This window comes from Lissotriton helveticus, chromosome 1_2 (assembly GCF_964261635.1).
Source record: "Lissotriton helveticus chromosome 1_2, aLisHel1.1, whole genome shotgun sequence".
Taxonomy (NCBI): Eukaryota; Metazoa; Chordata; class Amphibia; order Caudata; family Salamandridae; genus Lissotriton; species Lissotriton helveticus.
The window spans coordinates 49195438-49216445 of record NC_136058.1 but is presented as its reverse complement, the minus strand read 5'-3'; the positions used below and the strand labels follow the sequence as shown (position 1 = coordinate 49216445).

General features: G+C 44.8%; 1 protein-coding gene across 1 annotated transcript in view; it reads right to left on the bottom strand.

Annotated features, from left to right (window-relative positions):
- Nucleotides 1-5187, bottom strand: part of NEGR1 (neuronal growth regulator 1) — a 2122935-nt gene extending 2117748 nt beyond the window's left edge. Inside the window, exon 1 of the mRNA XM_078668700.1 lies at nt 4667-5187. Coding sequence (XP_078524826.1) covers nt 4667-4842 — 176 coding nt within the window. The 5' untranslated portion in view covers nt 4843-5187. The remainder of the gene's footprint in view (nt 1-4666) is intronic.
- Nucleotides 5188-21008: the final 15821 nt, after the last annotated feature.

The window sequence follows — 21008 nt, the reverse complement described above, 5'->3', positions numbered from 1 at the left end:
TCCAGAAAGAATTGGAGCAGCATAGAAAAAATGTTTAATGTTTTGTGAAGATTCGTAAAATTGAGCCATAGTAATTAGCAAACCGAATCAAACCCAAATGATCTTCCTATAGAAACGCATACCTAATTATAACTATCCTCTGGCGATCGCGGAACTACAACATGTTGCAAATAAACATATGATAAATAAATGGGAGCACATATGACATAGGTAAAAGTTCGTAAATGTTAAGGCTACTTTTTCAGTGTATTGACACAAGCACCCCAGTCATTCTAGCAGGTGAGTTTCATCACTTTAGGAAGGTCATTTGGAAAATCAAACTGAAATTCCTCTGTTTAGATACAGCACAAAGTTTGGAAAGTGGGTGTGCATTCCCGTGGACCTTTTCTCTGTGCTAGTTGGAACAGAATTTACTTACTCTAAATTGGGAAAAAACAATCCACATAATCATAAGGACCACAGGTGACCAGATTAAAAATGGATAAGTTGGCCAAAAGGACCTTTATTGTTGGCCTGCAGAAAACCTTCTTTTTCAAAGGCCAGGCAGGCAATGTGAAGAACTTCAATTCTGCCAGGGAATTTTGAGAAGTCGTTTTTTTCTCATTTCTTGAACTTGCAAAATGTTCCACTGTTTTATTAAATCATGCCTACAATGGCATTTTTACTGCACAGATGTTAGTGTATTCACACTCTTTAGCAGGTATAATTAGTCACAATTGTTCCGTGTTTCAACAACACCCAAAAATAATAAGGAGTTTGGAAAATTTTACTTTCAGAATTTTTAGGGAAATTCATGAAATTGACAACTTGGTTATGCAAAGTGTGTCGAAAAGACGTCTTTCAATTTTGCAGACCCTTAATATCAGGTGGGAAGCAGAATACAAACTTTGTACATTCTGACAATATTGGTCACAAATGTTGTAAGTGAACTAAGACAATAAAGGAGTGTAGAAAGAATATAAAACAGTGGCGGATCGCAAAGGTAACACTGTGGGGTGGTGAGGCGGGCGGGGAGGGGCTGGGTGGGGGGGTCTTCGGGTTCGTCATACGAGGGCAAAGGTGAACATCAATAAATAAATATCTGCTGTCATATGTCGGACTCCACTAACCCCCCAGTCACTCCCTCCCCCGCCCCGCCTGACCGCCCCGCAGCGTTACCTCTGCGAGCTGCCACTGGTATAAAAGCAAACTTTACCACATGTCATAACACACAAGGGCCTCTGCTCTATTCAAAAATTGTATTAACTACTAGTAGGAAAAAAATTGCATTGCAGAACTCACTGTTAAAAAAACACCTACTGGTCAAATGAACCTGGGAATTGTGTTCAATTTCAAACCCTGCCTAACTCTGATATGTTAGGGCCAAAATGCCTAAGACCTTCAGCCCTAAACAAAAAAAAGGTTATTTACTAATCTCAATGACAACTACTAGATACATTCTGTGCTTACCAGTTTACTTTCCATTGTTAATGCTATACACTGCATTTATAAAACTGAACACTGCATTGAGCGAGGTGTAGTTCATTAATAGGAATGCAAATGTTAAATGTGTTTATTCATTGTATACAACGTGGTATACTTGCCTCCTGAACTTAATGATTAGTTTAGAGCAAAAATAAAAGTGACCTCTGTACAAAGTACACTTTTTGGGATTATTTTCCAGGAGATTATTGGTTTCACTCGATGCATGTAGGCTAGAGAAAGGGGGAGTTAGGCTAACGGCTCCCTGAAGAAATCACCAGCTTTTATTTAAAACTAATGAACTCATTAAAATTTAATTACACAGAACAGATATATGCTTCCAGTATTGACACAGGGTTGAAAGTTTTTTTTTCATTAATTTAGAGGAGATTTAAATTTCCTCTGTAGTTTTTTCATTATTTTACTCGGTTGATTTCTTCAGGGAGAATACAACTTATCAAGTCAACGTGACACAAACAATAATATCTCAAATATATGTTTGACTCTAAAATGTGTAATGCAGTAATGCAAACGTGTCATATTTCTTAGCATCTTTGCTACATTTACAGTTCTGTTTAGAGAAATGCAGACACTTCATTAAAAGCGGGCATTTTTGCACAGTACATTTTAATGATCTGCTTCAAATTTGACAAAACAATGATTAACCCAGATTTACAGTGAAACCTATTTGGTAAGTCGTTTCTCACTGGAGACGTGAATTACTGAACATGCATGTACGTTCTTTGTCCGACAATATGCCATGATTGTATATATAGCATATGGTACACCTTTGACCATCAGAATTGCTCCAAATTTACAACTGATGTAATATGTAGGTCGTAAACTTAAAACATGCATGCGTCAATGAAAAAAAAAAGTTCTGCACTCAGCCACAATGTGCTGCCACCTATGATTAACAGAAGCTTTCTTTGGTGTATCCTGGGAAATACAGATAGAAAATATTTAAAAGATGGCTGTGGCTTTGTGTTGCAGTAGATATTCTTCCTCCAGAAATTTTGAACCGTGCAAAATGAGGCAAAAACATTTAGGGATAAACATGTCTGAAGGGCACATTGGAGGAATATTCCGTGTGGTCTGAAGAGAGAAAACAACCTCCATATTTTTGCCGGTGCGAATACAAAAATCTCAAAAACACCACAGGGTGCTCACACTGTCATATGTGTGTATGTGCGAGTGTGTGAGAAAATTATTCTGTGATGGGTGTTAGGAGACACTAAGTGTACTGTGCAGGTGGTATCTCCACTGGCACAACCCACAGTGAAATGCACACTTGTGCACGGAATACCACATCCAATCGATAAACCGAAAGGATGGCTGGCAGAAACCACTGTCCATTAACGTATACTGGATATGGAAAAGAAAAACACAAAAAAGCATTCGTCTCTAGAGGGTTGTTTAGATATATTCATGAATACACGGGAGTGTGTATGATTAAGTTACACACACGGCGCTATAAATTACACTCTCCCGAGGCAGAGAGGACGGTCGTCAATCACAGTGACTCCGCACAACGCTGCTGTCGGCACAGAGGCTTTCTCACCCAAGGCACTCGCGCGACATTACTGTGCATTTATGGGCGATGCATATACTGAAGTCCACTTCAGTGCCAGGCTGATTGCTCGCAAGTACGCCGCATGGGGAACCACAGGGTGCGATGCATCGCCAGGCATTGCTCAAGAAGAAACTGCGTTGACAAAACACTGCTGACAGCAGGGACTGTAGCTTCTTCCAGGGAAGAAGGATCCCTTTTAAGAAGATAATCGCTGCCTCTTAATAGCATGATGCAGAATTGGATTCTACCATTACCCGGATTACAGCGTCCTAATCTGCAGCGATTCGAGGCTCGCAATGTTTAGTATAAGTGAGGAGCTATACGACAGGGCTTGGAGTGCACACGTAAACGCACTCTTCACCTGGACAGACAATATTATATTTGAATGTTATCTTCTGGCCATACGTTCTCTGCACATACCCAGCCACGATCATGTTTAGATTAGCACGCATCTTCGAATTAGAACCCCGAGCAAACTTGCAAAACGTTGTCGTAGCAAATGTAAAAGGGGCCCAAATGCGAGTAAGGAACATGTGCCTCATCCGCTCTTTTAATGGTTAACAATTGCTATTGTTGGAGTGCAGTGGGCCCCGGAATGCACCTGAGTGCCAGGTGCCACTGCACATGCTGTACCTGTGATAGTAACGTTCCAGTTGCAAACAGAAAGTTGGAAAGTGCACTCGTGCTTCATTTGGGTGGTGGTGAGGAGTTGGTTGGCCGCTGTTTGAAGATACAATAAACGAGTTATCTATAATGTAATAAACTACGCACTATGCAATTCTGCCTTGTGCTTCACCTCTATCCAGGACATGAGCACCCTTTCTCCAGTTAATACTGTATAGACGTTGTTTCATCACGCCAATGTAGACATGCGTTTAAGCAATTAAAGAGAGGGTGGTGTTTTTCCGTGAACCCACCTCCTCCCAACCCCCCCTCTCCTCCTCGGTCCCCACACCACCCCACCACCACCACCACACCCTCGCGACCAAAGCCACTCGCTTATTTCACGCCCTGAAACAGTGCAGACATTTGCCATGCCTCCACGAGGCTGCAATGTGTTTTCTTGCGCATAACAAACAACGTTTGAATCCACCCACTCTCAAACGTGCCTTAGTGTAATGGTGATGGCAGCCGGCTGTCTGATGTGCATCTGTACTGTTTGTCTTCGTGTGTGCGTGAGATGACGCGCTGCAATGACCTGGGCAGTGCAACAGTCAGAGCGACTATCGCACTGCTGGAGGATACAATGTGTCAAAGTGCGTCTCTTGTGGGGAGGGCAGAGAGGGTGAAACACTTACTGAAAAGAGCTGAGGACCACCAGCGCCCCAGCAGCAAATTGCGCTACAACTCAGAATTGCCTAAATACATAGGGTGGTTTGGGGTGGAATCATTAGAAAGTGCACTGCTGCTGGTCAATAACTGGCTATCACACTTCAGTCTGACAGTCAAGACGCGAGGGTGAGGGATATGCGCCAACACGCGCCTGTCCTGCTACAAGTGCTTAACTCCACACTGCCAGCAAGGAGACTCGTCCGATTTCACACTCTCTGAGACACGCAGTAATAAGCAAGCCTTGCTACGTTTATTTCCTACTCAGTGCAGGAAAGAAGGGGTATGAGGCAGAGTTCCTACCTAAGCATGGCCGTGTCTCCTTGCTTCACGAACTGATTGTCCACACCTGGCCAGGGGAAGCCAGGGCTCTGGCCGGAGGATATGCAGGAAGGCAGCAAGCAGCACAGGCTGAGTATGATCGCGACCAGCCACTGGTTTGAGCAGCAGGCGCCATGAACCAGCAGCATCACGTCCATCCCTGACACACACAACCCACAGAACCAGCAACACCAGTATCCGGCAGCAGTCTCTAGTATCCAACAGAAGTAACAGCGACCTCCAGCACCGAGACTAACATAGGCAGCAGCAGAAGGAAGCGTTTCCAACACCGAGGCGAGCGCAGCATCCAGCTGCAGCAGACACCCCGCCCCCAGCAGCAGTGATGCTTCTCTCCAGCTGCAGCAGTGAGGATCTTCCCTTCCAGCGGCTGCCAGCAGCTCCACACAGCAGCTCGCCGCACCGCGCGCACCCGCTCAGGAGGACTGCCTGTGTGCTCGGGCGGCTCGCGCACCATCTAGCGAGCATGAAGCGCGCAGGAGAGTGAGAGCGGCTCAGCCAGCGGCGCACGGCTCCCAGCCTCCGAGAGCCGGTTGCCACGCGGCCGTCTCCTTGGCAACCGGTGTGTGTCGGTGACTGGAGATGGAGCGAGGCGGACCTATCCCAACAACAACCCGGGGCTGGCGCGCACAGACGCACCGGCAGACTCACGGGCTGACACGCGCGCAAAGGCAATTAAATGTATTGATTGCGCAATGATGCCAGTCCTGGGAAATGGCCGTCAATCAGGCACTTTCCTGGCACATTAACTCCCTCGGCGAGGGAAGAGGAAGCGTCAGTGAAGGAGCCGTGTAAGTCAAAGTGAATGGCATTGGCACCTGCGCCACTGGTGTAGGCAGTGTTGGACAGCGGCCTTCGGAGTCAGGTAGGCAGTAACCTTACGGTGGCCACGTGTATGGAGGCAAATTATGGGCAGTAACTATAAAACTTCAGGAAAATAGGTCAACATTCTGGACAATGGGTCAATCATCTAGGCACAACTGGGAATCACAGGATAATTTAAAAGCAGGTAGGTGGCCAACACAAGTCGAAACAGGTTCGTGTTTTTATTTCGTATAATAAATATCAGCAGTGAGCATATGTAGCCAGACCTAATTAATGATTTAACAACATTAACAAACGCATTGACTTACAAATTGACTGCCAGCATCAAGGACAGGTTCGTGCACATTACTAAAAGCAGTGCTTTAAGTGGGATGAAAAACTGGAGGATCTCTCAAAAGGGCGAGGTCAATGTAATAAAGGGCGTGGCTTAAAAACACATAAACTAAAAAGTGCGGCACAAATTTACAACAAAGTAAGGCAGCACGGTGCAGCAAGTCATTTTGCTGCGCTGTGCTGCGTTAGTTTTAAAACACAGGGATTCAACATATTTACAACAATATGTCGCATCTCGGTGCCTCCCCTGCGCTGGCGCACAAACTGCAGCCATGCGCCGGCCCAGGCACCCTTGTACCATGGTGGACTCACAGCGGAGCCGTGTACGGGGCAAGAAGGAGCTATTCTCTCCTGTTGATCGTAGCAGCATGGCACGATAGTCCCCTACGTTAGGAGGCTCATGAGGCACCGCAGATGGATTAAACAAGTTTTGGGATTAGCAGAAACCATCGACTTTCATGTTGTAGGTACATTGTAGCCTGCATTACACTTCACTTTTCTGTAAATATCAAAAGATTTTTGAGTAGTAATACGTGAGTAAGGTAGGGGATTTGTGCACCCCATCCTGAAGAAGGAGTTCAGACTCCGAAACATGTTGACGCACACAGGAGGAAATGCACATTATAATGCATTAACACCTCCAATCTCACCTTTTTAACAGTACCAGTCCGGGGGCCCATTAAAATTTTTTTTTTGTGTCTACCCCATAAGCCAGGTCCTTTTTAATTATCAATCACTTGATAACTCCACCACTCACACACATTATTTTTGGAAACCCTCACATACACCACACATAGATACATAAGTAAGTGCTCCAGCGTAGTCATAGGTCGCAGCACGCCGCATCCCGTAGAGGGGTGCGAAGACCGCAATGATGAAGCATGACACCAAGGGTCCTTTCGGTGTGTGATGGGGTATTTTACAAACACTGTGTGCTCCCCACCATTGTAGGGAACACAGTCTATTCACAGTTGGATTCTCATTGTTTATGTGTATACAGATAGGGAGAACAAATCCACACGATAACTCTCTCTCTCTCCCCTTTTGTTATTTTTATGCAAGGATGCCTGTGTCATGGGGAGATTGTTTCTGTGCAGGAACGGGCCCTTTCCTGCAGAAAAACAATCACAAGAGGCTGTTTCCTCTTTCAATTCGTGCTGTAGAATGCAGCACGCATTGAAAGAGGAAAAAACTAGGAGAAATGAAAACATTTCTCCTCGTTGCGCCTCGCTTCACCACCTCTAGGGTGGCGTAGCATTAACACACCTCTCCAGATTTACGATTTCTCATAAATCTGGAGATGTGTCTTGTTCCACGGGTGTTGCGTGGGAACACCCACAGGAACACCCATGGAACGCCCCTTCCACGCACAGTGCTGTGTGTGAAGGGGCCATATTTAGGAGGAGAGGAAAAGTCACGCAGGGTTGCTTTTCCTCTCCTTGTAAATATGGAGGAGCCCTCTGCACCACCATTACGTCATGAAAAGTGACATAGTGGTGGCGCAGGGGGCTTGTAAATCCGTCCATCTGTGCTTAGCATAGTGTGCCGTCCGACCTGTATTTTGCTATTTCTGTCATTGCATCTAGATATATGATACAACAAGTAATATCATACCTACAACAATTCAGGACTTTTGGCTTTGTCAATGGTTGTTAGTTGCCTTAGATAAATAAGCAGCAACTATGGCTTGTATATAATATTGAAGAAGCTTCCAATTAAAGCCCTGGTGACACCACAACAGTGTTGCTGCTCCCGAGTTTCAAAATGAGAAGGGAAATAGAGATAAAATGACTCTCTAGGATTTCCCTTCCCCTAGAACGCTCACCGGGCATGACGTCATGCCGTAACTTCTTCACTAGTGAGAAGTGAGCAGGGTGAGCACATGCACATCCTTGTGCCTGATGTCACTGCAGTCCAGAAAAAAACAAACTGCAGTGACAGCAGGCAGAAAACAGAGCCCAAAAGAGACCCCTTTCGAGGCCCCCTTAAAAAAACTGCCAGTGCTCAGACCCGGTGAGATCCGGCCCACTTAAAGCCCTGACTAAAAGGATGCATGTCCTAGTAAAGGGGGAAGCGAGGCCAACCTTCGAGTCACTCTGGCATTTACATTGCGGGCTGTAGACAACTGAAGTGGTTTCATGGATGTGTAGACCACAAGATAAAACCCAAAAGCGACAATAGCACTCCTGCAGGTTGGTATTTTTGTAATCTCCCTAAGTAACCTGCGACAGAGGCACAAAAAGTGTAGATCAGTACCCGCCTATGTGAAATCCACAATTAAATAGTCTTAGTCACCAGTTTTCTGAGGAAGGCAGAGCAACAACAACATAAAAAAAGTTCAAGAGAAAAAATACTTACATTTATTTCTCCATTTGCCAGAAAAATGTATTCACTTTTCAAAATATGGTATGCCCACTTTAAAGGCCAACACTCTTCTTTAAAGTGGACTGGGTCGATGGTTCGAGGAAGTGGGCAGGACACTGAATTTATTTTTAGCATCTGCTTTGTGGTGAAAGTCTAGAGCTACTGGAAAGCAGGATTTTATCATTTATGCCTGTTAATGAAATCGCAGTGCTGCAAATCCTGTCAAGCAACTCCCATCTGACTTGATGTGGCTGCGAATATTAAATTTCCACAGAAATATCAGTTTATGTTAAAATGTAATACGTTTTCCTGCACAGCAAACGTAGTACTGTACATGTTACTTACACTGGTATCTCCTTGACACATTTACCGCCCCCTGGGACACCTTTTGCTCCGGTTTCATAGTATGAACATATATTTGCCTGTGATATATTTGCATACACTGCTTTTAATTGGAGCTTTCTGCATGCCATTATTCATTTTTTAAAGCTGCTTGTGTGCGTGCATGGATTCAATTGCTGTAATTCTCATATGAATCTATAATTTTTGTTAAAGTTTTCTGTAGGAAACTGGGTTTTTATTGCAGTCATCCCCCACTTTTTACCCCCTTTTTAGGTACTGGATGCTGATTTTTTTATTTCTGATAGTGCACTGAGGTCTGTTAGTCAGACCTCAGTGCCAGTGCTCCTTCCTCAAAACAAGGTGTTGTCTGATTGTGCTACAATTGGCTAAGGACTTTAGCATCCCTGTCAGTCTCTAGTGAATGGTACCACAGGTACTTAGGGCATGATTGCTAAAGAGGGTCAAAAAGGGCTACAGCATAACGTATGCCACCCTAAGACCCACACATAAATTCCACACAGACTGCCATTGCAGTCTGCTTGATATGGTTCACACCACGAGCAAAAACATCACACACACGTGTGTCCTGCCAAATTCACTGAAAATAATATACTTAAGTCAACCCTACAGCAGGTCTTTGAGGCCTAAGGCAGGATGCATTATATTTCACTTGAGGATATATCTGCATGAGCAGATATGCCCTGTGATGTCTAATTCTATTACTGGATATTGTAAGTGAGTAGGGATGCCATCTTAAGGTATGTACAGTGCACTGGTCAAAATGAATTCCTCAGCTACACAATGGCTTCATTGAAAAATATAGTGCTTGGTAACAAACACCTCAACTTAGTAAACCCACCCTGATTTTAGTGATGAATTTTTTAGTACATGCACCCAGATGGTACCATAGAGGTACCCTCTGAAACCTACCAGCCCTCTAGTGTGCTGGTTGACTGGTATAGTCCAGGCTTTCACCACAGACGAACTTCTGACTACTGGGGATGAGAGTTCATGCTCTCAGGAGGTCAGGAACAATGCCTGCTCTGGAAGGAGGTGTTTCTACCTCCTCCAGGAAGGGTGGTATATTAACATTCAAAGGCAGGGAGCTTCAAAGAGCCCACCTACTTTGGAATGCAAGTCTGGCTTCCCTCAGAGGTGAAGGGATGCCAACTCCCTTTACCATGCTCATTTGGCACACTTTTCCCTAAAAATAGAAAAACATACCATAAAATATCTACCTCTTACTCCCTCTTTTTTAAAACATCAGAACACTTACTCACACACAGAGGTCCAGATTTATGAAGTATTTTTGCATGCTCAAGTGGGTTTTGCGACCCGTTTGCACATGCAAAAATATCTAAGGGCCATGTGCAAACCCTAATTAGTGAGTCACAATTTGTTGCGACTCACTATTTAGGATTTGTGACTCGCTATTAGGAAGGGGCGTTTGAAGGGTGTCCCTTCCTAATAGCGAGTTTGAGCCCTATGTATGACTGTTTTGCGGCCGCAATTTACCACCTACTTCTAGTAGGTGGTAAAGCATTCGTAAACAGGAAGGGGAACCCATTCCCTTTGGGAATGCATGGGGAAATATTTTTTAAGGGCAGGCAGTGGTCCCAGAGACCACTGCCTGCATTTAAAAAATGAAACGACAACATTTCATTAAAAGAAATGCATCCTGTTTTCCTTTAAGTAAAAGAGGTTACATTAAAACAAACTGCATTATTTAAAAGCAGTCTCAGACATAAAGGTCTGCAGAGCCCAAAAGGCCACCATCCCTGGGAGGGCCATCTATTCCCAAAGGGTTGCAAATTGAGAGTGGCTCAATAATATTCATGAGCCTCACTTTTTGCAGCCCCATTGGGAATCGCTAACAGTGTCAATAATGGCTCACAAATAATTAGAGCTGCTGGAGATACTAATATGTTGTACTCACGAGAAAAAGATCTCAGTGAGGAAGACTTTCCAGATTTAAATATGAAACTGACTCTGGTACCTGAACCCATATGTCACTCTGAAGAAATTATAAACCTAGCCGCTCCAGTAGATAGAGAAAAAGTAGATTTAATTGCACCGGTCTGTCACAGGAAGCATTCCCTTGCTGACACTAATGAGGGGGAAGACTACTCAAATGATGAATATGAGGAGGTGGAAGAGGGGATACCTAACTCCCCAGTAAATATGTCAAAACAACTGGGCCAGAAGAAAGGAAAGTCTAAAGCCAAAAATAAATCTAAAAAAGGGAAGAGTCCTAATGTTGCTGCCCTCTCAAGCTCCATTTTGAACTCTAATCTACGAGGCAAACCTATTAATGAGGAGAGCAATTTGCGTAAATGGATACAGACGAAGGGAGGGGTAAAGAGCATGGTACTACGCTTATCTGGCAATTGCCCCACTGAGGACATGTATGTAACTTCTCCCCCCCTGCTGCTTCCGATTTACCCCCAAATCTCGTAACCCAAGAGAGTTCTATATTTGGACCACAGAACGAACTAGAATCAGAACCAGAACCAGAAGCACGCTTTGAAATGAGTTGTACTAGGACAGCTATATCAACAAAAGAAGTATTGATAGCAGACGCTGGTCCCGAAGCACAACTCACAATCTCAGCTGGCATAATAGCTACCAGGTCATATGCCACGATGTCTGCTGCTTCGGCTCTCGGTCCAGATCAAATAAGAGATCCTGGGGATAATCATACCTCTTTAGATCTGATAGTAAAGACACTTTCCGATAATCGCTGGGAAGCTCCACAACACTTCTTTAAGTTAAGTGATGACAACATCAAGATGCAGAACTTTATATCAGAAGTAACAAGTAAACTTGGTGGGATGACACAAGAGATAAATGAACTACAACAAAGGGTGGTTGGTGTTGAAGAACTTTCTATCCGCACAGAGACTTTAACCACTCAACATGATACTCAGATTATGAGCATGCAGAATAAGATTGAAGATATGGAGAATCGCCAGAGGAGGCAGAATCTCAGAATTTTTGGAATTCCTGAAGGAGTAGAGGGAGCAGATCCGAGAGCCTACATGGTTCATTTACTTCAGACAGCCTTTCCAGACTTAGCGGATTGGGACTGGGACTCCCAGCTCCAAAGAGTTCACAGACTACCACTAATACAAAGAAATAGAACGAGCAAATTTCCCCGTCCCTTTCTGATCTACTTCAACAATTTTTTAGTAAGGCAAGCCGTATCTCTTAAAGTGAGGCTCAATTCGCCTGTTACAATTGGAGATATCACCTTCTTTGTTAAATCGGATCTAAGTAAGGTTACAATGGAGAAAAGGTGGAAACTGCGTCAACTTATAGATCCTTTTAAATCACTGGGGGCACAGGTGTTCCTCCAAGAACCGGCTCGCCTGAAAGTGATCAAGGATGGCCATACATTTTCCTTAACGGATTTGAACGAAGCTGAGGCAGCGCTACATAAATTTGGTTATAAATCAGGCTAACGAATATTAACTCGAATATAAATACAGGAAAAGAACTATGACTCTGCTTTAGGGAACTGAATGCTTGCTTCTTATTGGTTTTCGCACAGGGTGAATCAGGCTTGTTATATATTAAGTGGCTGGAGAGTGTTGGGGGGTATTCTTCATTTCTCTTTGGAGGTCCTGTCTGAAAGGTTACTGCCTCACTCCCTGGCTCTTCTCTACTGGGATCAATATACCTTAGTTTGATAATTGATTACACTTGATAATTATTGCTAGAGCAAAGGGAGTCCCTTCTCCCCTTTTTTTTCTTTTTTTCTCTATTCCTTTTTTTTTCTTTTTCTCCTCAAAGTTCTTCTTCTTTCCCTTATGTTTTTTTTTCTACAAGGCTGTAGGGGGCGGGGCGCTCCAATGCTGTCTCTCTGCTAGGTCTGCCCTTCCAGCGGCAGCAAGGGTCAGAGGGGTGGTTTTCCTCAGGGACAAATGGGTGGGGGGTTGGTGGCTCGGCAGCGGGCCAAGGGGGGTAGGGTCCGGGGTGGGGTTTAAGGGTTGTGGGGTTAAAAATTGTAAAATTTCAGCGCGAGAATCAGAACTGTTAGAAATGTCAGAAAAGACTATTAAAATTATCTACACTATGGGTTACAATTATACAGAGAAGACAATGTACTTTTTTATAAGTAATGTATTTCTTTAGGTGCCTTACCTGGAACGTGGCCGGTTTGAATAATAAGACTCGGAGGAGGCTGGTTGAGGAAGAACTCAATATGTACAAACCCCATTTTGTATTACTTTCTGAAACCCACATCAGATTTCAAGATAAGAAAATATTAGGGCAATTGGGCTATGAACTTATTGTATGTTCTTCTTTAAAAGCCTCTATTAGGGGAGTTGCAATACTGAAGCAGAAATATTTAAATCTTAAAATAAACCGTACCGCTGCCGATAAGGCGGGTCGATGGGCAATAGCACAAGTAGAATTTTGTAAATTGGTACTGTGTGTAGTATACGGACCCAACATTGATGAACCATCTATTTATGATCGACTAAATATTGAATTATTAGATTGGGAAGGAGAGATACTAGTTATGGGCGGTTTTAATTGTGTTATGAATTATGATTTAGATACCACTAGACGCGGCGCTTTCCAGCGAATACTCAAAACACGTGCTGCGATACTAGAACTTAGTCGCCTGCATAATCTAAAAGATGCTTGGCGTACTATACATCCTAACCTTGCCGGGTTTACTTATTATTCTTTACCATGCAAATTATGTTCTAGAATAGATTTGGTCTGGGTCACAGAGAGTATCTTGAATTCCAGTAGCTTTGAATTGTGCCCGAGAGTAACATCAGATCATAACCCCATTCTCCTAGAATTTAGTCTTTCTACCAGGAAACAAGGTTTCAGGCAGGTTACGTTTCCAAGATATGTATTATCTGATGCAGCTTTTATCTTTCAACTTAAACCTCATATTTCTGAATTTATAGAGATTAATTTAAATTCGGCTGCAGTAACATCTGTGTGGGACGCTTGCAAGGCCAGCATAAGGGGCTTTGCCCAGCAATTCGTTTTTAGAAAGAACTCAGAACTAAGGAAAGAAATGAAACTTATGACTTCAACAGCTCTGGCTTTGGAAACTAAACTGGCAGAAGCACTTCAAAATGGGGGTTCTAATGTTGATAAATTAAAAATGGAATTAGTGAATCTTCGGACAGCTAATAAAAATACTGCTAAGGGAGAAACACAGTGTGAAATTACATAAATTTCATTTTACACAATATAAGAGCGGAGACAGAATCAGTAAGATCTTAGCTTATAAAACAGCTGATAAAAAGGCTAAAACTGTAATCAAGATTATAAAAGGAACAAACTCTATAACTTATAGCCAACAAGATCAAATTTTAGACCAATTTGTTAAATACTATAGAATTCTATATACTCCAGAAACTACTCCTACTAATCAAAGCATATTATCATATATCAATATTAATATGACCGAACAACGAGAGATAGAAGGAATTGATCAACTTGATGAAAGTATTACCTCTACTGAGATCCGGTCAGCAATTGCCTCTCTCCCATCGGGTAAGGCAGCGGGAGAAGACCTGCTTCCCATTGAACTCTATAAAATATGTATTCAGAAATTACTTCCTCTCTTTAGTCTAGTCATAGACTCGATCGGAGAAACAGGCAAAGCCCCAATATCGTGGAATACAGCCAAATTTGTTTTCTTTCTTAAAAAACATAAACTTGCAGACGAGTGTGGGTCGTACAGACCCATCTAGTTAATAAACACGGACGCGAAGATGTTTTCAAAGATTCTGGCTAATCGACTCGGCCCCTTTATAGCAGAATTGGTCAATTTACAGCAGCAGGGATTTGTGCTGGAGAGGGACACGACTGCCCATGTAAATACAGCAATACCTGCTTTTGATGTTGCTTCCAGTTGCTCCTCCCCACTCGGAATGGTCATGCTAGATGCTGAGAAAGCATTTGACCGAGTGGGGTGGGGCTATCTATGGGCTGTATTGAAGGCATTCGGATTTCAGGGGCAATTTCTTGGATGGATTCAGTCCCTTTACGATCAACCTACTGCCAAAAATTAGCTATGCTGGTATGGACTTGTTAGACCTTGCATCTTTGGCATGGTTTCCCCTATCTTTTTTGCCTCTACCTCCTGTATTTTTGATGCTGTGCTGCATTTTTGCTGGTTTAGATGCTTTGGACACTCTGCCACTGCTGATCAGTGCCAGAGTGTAAGTCCTCCCTGTGTAAATTGTTATTCTGATTGAATATACATGTTTGGCATATTTGTATCACCATGAAGTCCCTAGTAAAGTGCACTGGGTGTACCACGGCTGGTGATGACAAATGCTACTAGTGGGCCTGCAGCACTGATTGTGCCACCCACAGGAGTAGCCCTAAAATGATGTCTCAGGCCTGACACTGCAGTGCCTGTGTCCGGTTTAGAACTGCCATGTCCTCCTGGCCTAACCCTTCCCTTTTTGTACACATCAGTCACCCCTATGGAAGGCCCAACGTACCCCCCTGGGCAGGGTGCAGTGTATGTAAAAGGTAGAGCATGTACTGGTGCAGGTGACATGCTCTGGTAGTGAATGGCAGCCATTTTCGTTTTTCACTACTGTAAGGCTATCTTGCTCCATAGGTTAACATGGGGGATGCTGGCTACAGTGGTTAACAGCATTTCTTCCCATAGGAACAAGATAAGACATAAGTATCTAGTATCCCTGAACTCAGAATTTAATACCACATCTTTTAGGAAAGGTTGTTTTTAAATCCTGTGTTTGAGAACAGCACTTTTAGAAAGTTGCTGTTCTCTTGTCTGACCCTTCTGTGTGCCTGGGCCTGTTTGTGTATTGACTGTCTGGTTTGAGAGTGACAGGGGCTGGGGGATTCCCCAGGAGGCTGGATGAGTCATCACTAGGCTGAATGACTGCATTTGCAACTGGAGTGGTGGGAGGAGTTAGCACCTGGGCTGAATAGGGCTGTGCCTGCCTTCCACAATGCTGGCTCCACCCCCCTGCTGGGCGGCTGAGGACCCAGCCCCTCACCCTGAAAGGAAAGATACAGCCAGCAAAACAAAGTACTCAGGAACCACCCAGAACTGGTTCAGACCGGGCTCAGGGCCCACATGCACCAAGAGAACAAAGACTTTAGGGGTATAAGTACAGGACTCCTGACAACAGAAAATTAGATCATCCTGGAATCAAGAAGGAACCTCTGCCAAGGAGAAAGCTGAAACTGAAGAAGGAAGACTGTCCTGCTGTTGCTCTGCTGGACTGACCTGCTGTTGCTTTGCTGGCAAGGAGCAGGAAGGACTTTGCTTTGTGCTGTGTCCCCTTGCTTGAAGGAATCCATCCACAACAAAAGCAATAAATTCAGGACAAGGTGGAACTGAAACTGATGGCTTAACTAGCAAGGACATTACAGCATTGAACGTATTAGAAGGTTTAAGAACTGAAAATACGGATATTGAAGACAATACCATCGGTCCCACTCAACTGGTGGCACAGTTGGAGATCCAACAAAGTAGAGGCCTCAGTCCTTTTAAACCTACATCGGTATTTCTTCCACAAATGGCCACAGATGCCATAGATGCCTTCCCTGGAGCTGTAATTAAAGATCTTAATCGCTTGCGCAATGATCGTAAACACATCAAGAGTAACAAGAACTTCACCAAACAACAATTGGCATTGAATAGACTGTCCCAAGACACCTCTTTGGTCTGCAAGCCTTCAGACAAAGGCGGGAATATCGTGTTACTCACTAAAGCCCAATATGAGAGAGAAGCCTACCGTCAGTTGGATGACATTTTGCAATATGAAAGAATTAATGACCATGAATACAATCAAAGCATCACAGATTATCATTTATTGATTACCTCTTGGTACAAAAAGAACATGTTGGACTCTAATGAGTACCTATTCTTGCGTTGTTTGAATCCTTTTACTCCTACATTTTGTTACGTGCCTAAGGTTCATAAGTGGTACAAAAGGGGGTGGTGATGGACAGAGCATCTGAACCAATCAAACATTCACACCCAGTCAACAGATCTGGGTTTAATCCATCACCGTTCTTTAGCCCACTCTGCCATTCCAGTTCAGACATGGCCATATGCAAATCAGTCTGACCCTTTGCCTCATGGGAACAGTCCAGCCCGAACTGCCAAGCCATGCCTTCCCTGGACCAGAAACAAGCTTCCGAGGACCGATTTCTGGCATTTCAGCCGTCTTCAGCCCGGCTTGCTTGAATCCAGTGGCAAAGTGAGCAAGGGACTCACGTCTGAGCATACCCTGCCAACTTATGGCGAAAAAAGTGGTACAAAAGGTGGTGGTGATGGACGGAGCATCTGAACCAATCAAACACTCACACCCAGTCAACAGATCGGGGTTTAAACCATCACCGTTCTTTAGCCCACTCTGCCACCCCAGTTCAGACATGGCCATATGCAAATCAGTCTGACCCTGTGCAACATGGGAACAGTCCAGCCCGAACTGCCAAGCCATGCCTTCCTTGGACCGGAAACAAGCTTCTGAGGACCGGTTTCTGGCATTTCAGCCGTCTTCAGCCCGGCTTGCTTGAATCCAGTGGCAAAGTGAGCAAGGGACTCACGTCTGAGCATACCCTGCCAACTTATGGCGAACAAAGTGGTACAAAAAGGGGTGGTGATGGACGCAGCATCTGAACCAATCATACACTCACACCCAGTCAACAGATCTGGGTTTAATCCATGATGGACGGAGCATCAGAACAAATCAAACACTCACACCCAGTCAACAGGTCTGGGTTTAATCCATCACCGTTCTTTAGCCCACTCTGCCACCTCCGGTTCATACATGGCCATATGCTATGACCCTGGCCATGTCTTAACTGGGGTGGCAGAGTGGGCTAAAGAACGGTGATGGATTAAACCCAGATCTGTTGACTGGGTGTGAGTGTTTGATTGGTTCAGATGCTCCGTCCATCTTCACCCCCTTTTGTACCATTTTGTTCGCCATAAGTTGGCAGGGTATGCTCAGATGTGAGTCCCTTGCTCACTTTGCCACTGGATTCAAGCAAGTCGGGCCGAAGACGGCTGAAATGCCAGAAACCGGTCCTCGGAAACTTGTTTCCGGTCCAGGGAAGGCATGGCTTGGCAGTTCGGGCTGGACTGTTCCCATGAGGCACAGGAACAGACTGATTTGCATATGGCCATGTCTGAACTGGGGTGGCAGAGTGGGCTAAAGAACGGTGATGGATTAAACCCAGATCTGTTGACTGGGTGTGAGTGTTTGATTGGTTCAGATGCTCCGCCCATCACCACCCCCTTTTGTACCATTTTGTTCGCCATAAGTTGGCAGGGTATACTCAGACGTGAGTCCCTTGCTCACTTTGCCACTGGATTCAAACAAGCCGGGCTGAAGATGGCTGAAATGCCAGACACCGGTCCTCGGAAGCTTGTTTCCAGTCCAGGAAAGGCATGGTTTGGCAGTTCGGGCTGGACTGTTCCCATGAGGCACAGGGTCAGACTGATTTGCATATGGCCATGTCTGAACTGGGGTGGCAGAGTGGGCTAAAGAACGGTGATGGATTAAACCCAGATCTGTTGACTTGGAGTGAGTGTTTGATTGGTTCAGATGCTCCGTCCATCACCACCCCCTTTTGTGCCATTTTGTTCGCCGTAATTTGGCAAGGTATGCTCAGACCTGAGTCCCTTTCTCACTGTGCCACTGGATTCAAGCAAGTCGGGCTGAAGACAGCTAAAATGCCAGAAACGGTCCTCGGAAGCTTGTTTCCGGTCCAGGAAGGCATGGCTTGGCAGTTCGGGCTGGACTGTTCCCATGAGGCACAGGGTCAGACTGATTTGCATATGGCCATGACTGAACTGGGGTGGCAGAGTGGGCTAAAGAACGGTGATGGATTAAACCCAGATCTGTTGACTGGGTGTGAGTGTTTGATTGGTTCAGATGCTCCGTCCATCACCACCCCCTTTTGTACCATTTTGTTCGCCATAAGTTGGCAGGCTATGCTCAGACGTGAGTCCCTTGCTCACTTTGCCACTGGATTTAAGAAAGCCGGGCTGAAGACGGCTGAAATGCCAGACACCGGTCCTCGGACGCTTGTTTCCGGTCTAGGGAAGGCATAGCTTGGCAGTTCGGGCTGGACTGTTCCCATGAGGCACAGGGTCAGACTGATTTGCATATGGCCATGACTGAACTGGGGTGGCAGAGTGGGCTAAAGAACGGTGATGGATTAAACCCAGATCTGTTGACTGGGTGTGAGTGTTTGATTGGTCCAGATGCTCCCTCCATCACCACCCCCTTTTGTGCCATTTTGTTCGCCGTAAGTTGGCAGGGTATGCTCAGACGTGAGTCCCTTGCTCAATTTGCCACTGGATTCAAACAAGCCGGGCTGAAGACGGCTGAAATGCCAGACACCGTTCCTCGGAAGCTTGTTTCCGGTCCAGGGAAGGCATGGCTTGGCAGTTCGGGCTGGACTGTTCCAATGAGGCACAGGGTCAGACTGATTTGCATATGGCCATGTCTGAACTGGGGTGGCAGTGTGGGCTAAAGAACGGTGATGGATTAAACCCAGATCTGTTGTCTGGGTGTGAGTGTTTGATTGGTTACGATGCTCCGTCCATCACCACCCCCTTTTGTGCCATTTTGTTCGCCATAAGTTGGCAGGGTATGCTCAGACGTGAGTCCCTTGCTCACTTTGCCACTGGATTCAAGCAAGCCAGGCTGAAGACGGCTGAAATGCCAGAAACCGTTCCACGGAAGCTTGTTTCCGGTCCAGGGAAGGCATGGCTCGGCAGTTCGGGCTGGACTGTTCCCATGAGGCACAGGGACAGACTGATTTGCATATGGATATGTCTGAACTGGGGTGGCAGAGTTGGCTGAAGAACGGTGATGGATTAAACCCAGAACTGTTGACTGGGTGTGAGTGTTTGATTGGTTACGATGCTCCGTCCATCACCACCCCCTTTTGTGCCATTTTGTTCGCCATAAGTTGGCAGGGTATGCTCAGACGTGAGTCCCTTGCTCACTTTGCCACTGGATTCAAGCAAGCCAGGCTGAAGACGGCTGAAATGCCAGAAACCGTTCCTCGGAAGCTTGTTTCCGGTCCAGGGAAGGCATGGCTAGGCAGTTTGGGCTGGACTGTTCCCATGAGGCACAGGGACAGACTGATTTGCATATGGATATGTCTGAACTGGGGTGGCAGAGTTGGCTGAAGAACGGTGATGGATTAAACCCAGAACTGTTGACTGGGTGTGAGTGTTTGATTGGTTCAGATGCTCCGTCCATCACCACCCCCTTTTGTACCATAAGGTTCATAAGGACATTGGGAACCCGCCAGGGAGGCCGATCATCGCCTCACAAGGAAGCTTAACCGAACACCTATCTATGTACATTGATTTCTTTATTTCACAACATGCGGTTTTACTGAAATCGTATCTGAAAGATACAAAAGACTTCCTGAAACATATTGATGAAATTGAATGGAAAGAGGGCTATTGTCTAATGGTTCTTGATATCACGAGCTTCTATACGTGTATTGCTCATAATGATGGAGTAACAGCTTTAAAATTCTCTCTAGAATCCCGTGAAGTATTCTGAACATAGCCGTATACGTGAATTTGTGATTTTTTGCCTGACCCATAACATCTTTCTATTTCAGAAACAGTTGTTCAGACAGGTGTCTGGGACTGCGATGGGCACCTGCTTCACCCCCAGCTACGCGAACCTGTTAGTTGGCTGGTGGTAGGAGCAGGTGGCCTGGGCGGAACCAAACCATATCTGGGACACTAGGGTGACGGCATAGTATCGTTATATAGATGATTTGTTCATTGTATTTGATGGCTCACCAGATTTGGCTGAATCATATAGCGAGATCCTGAACGACAATGAGGTCAACTTAATATTCTCAGGAGAAGTAAGTGTAGCTGAGGTTAATTACTTAGATTTGACAGTATTTATAATAGATGGACAGATACACACAAAGCTTTACTGCAAAACAACTGCTGGGAATTCAACTTTATTTTCTACCAGTAGTCATCCCAAAAAGCTCATTAAAAGCATCCCCTATGGGGAGTTATTGAGATTGAAGAGGAATAACACATGTGATTCTGGGCTCCAAAAAGCTGCAGCAATGAGCATGCAACGCTTTAGAGTGAGAGGCTATAGCGAAGCTGTTCTATCCTCTGCCCTAATCAGTGTTAACAATATTCGAAGAGAAGATCTATTGGTGGACAAACGTGACAAGAAATCAGGAAATGGATGTTTCCGAATGATAACCGGTGTTTCGGAGAATTCTGGCCAACTCAAAAGAATAATGCATAAGAATTGGCCTACCTTACTGACATACAGCACCATAAAGGATGATTTGCCACCTAATTCCCTAGTAACATTCCCAAAGGCTGGGTCACTAAAGGACCAATTGGTCCACAGTTACCATGACACCGAACCAGCAAAGAATTCCTTCAAAACACTAAATGGAT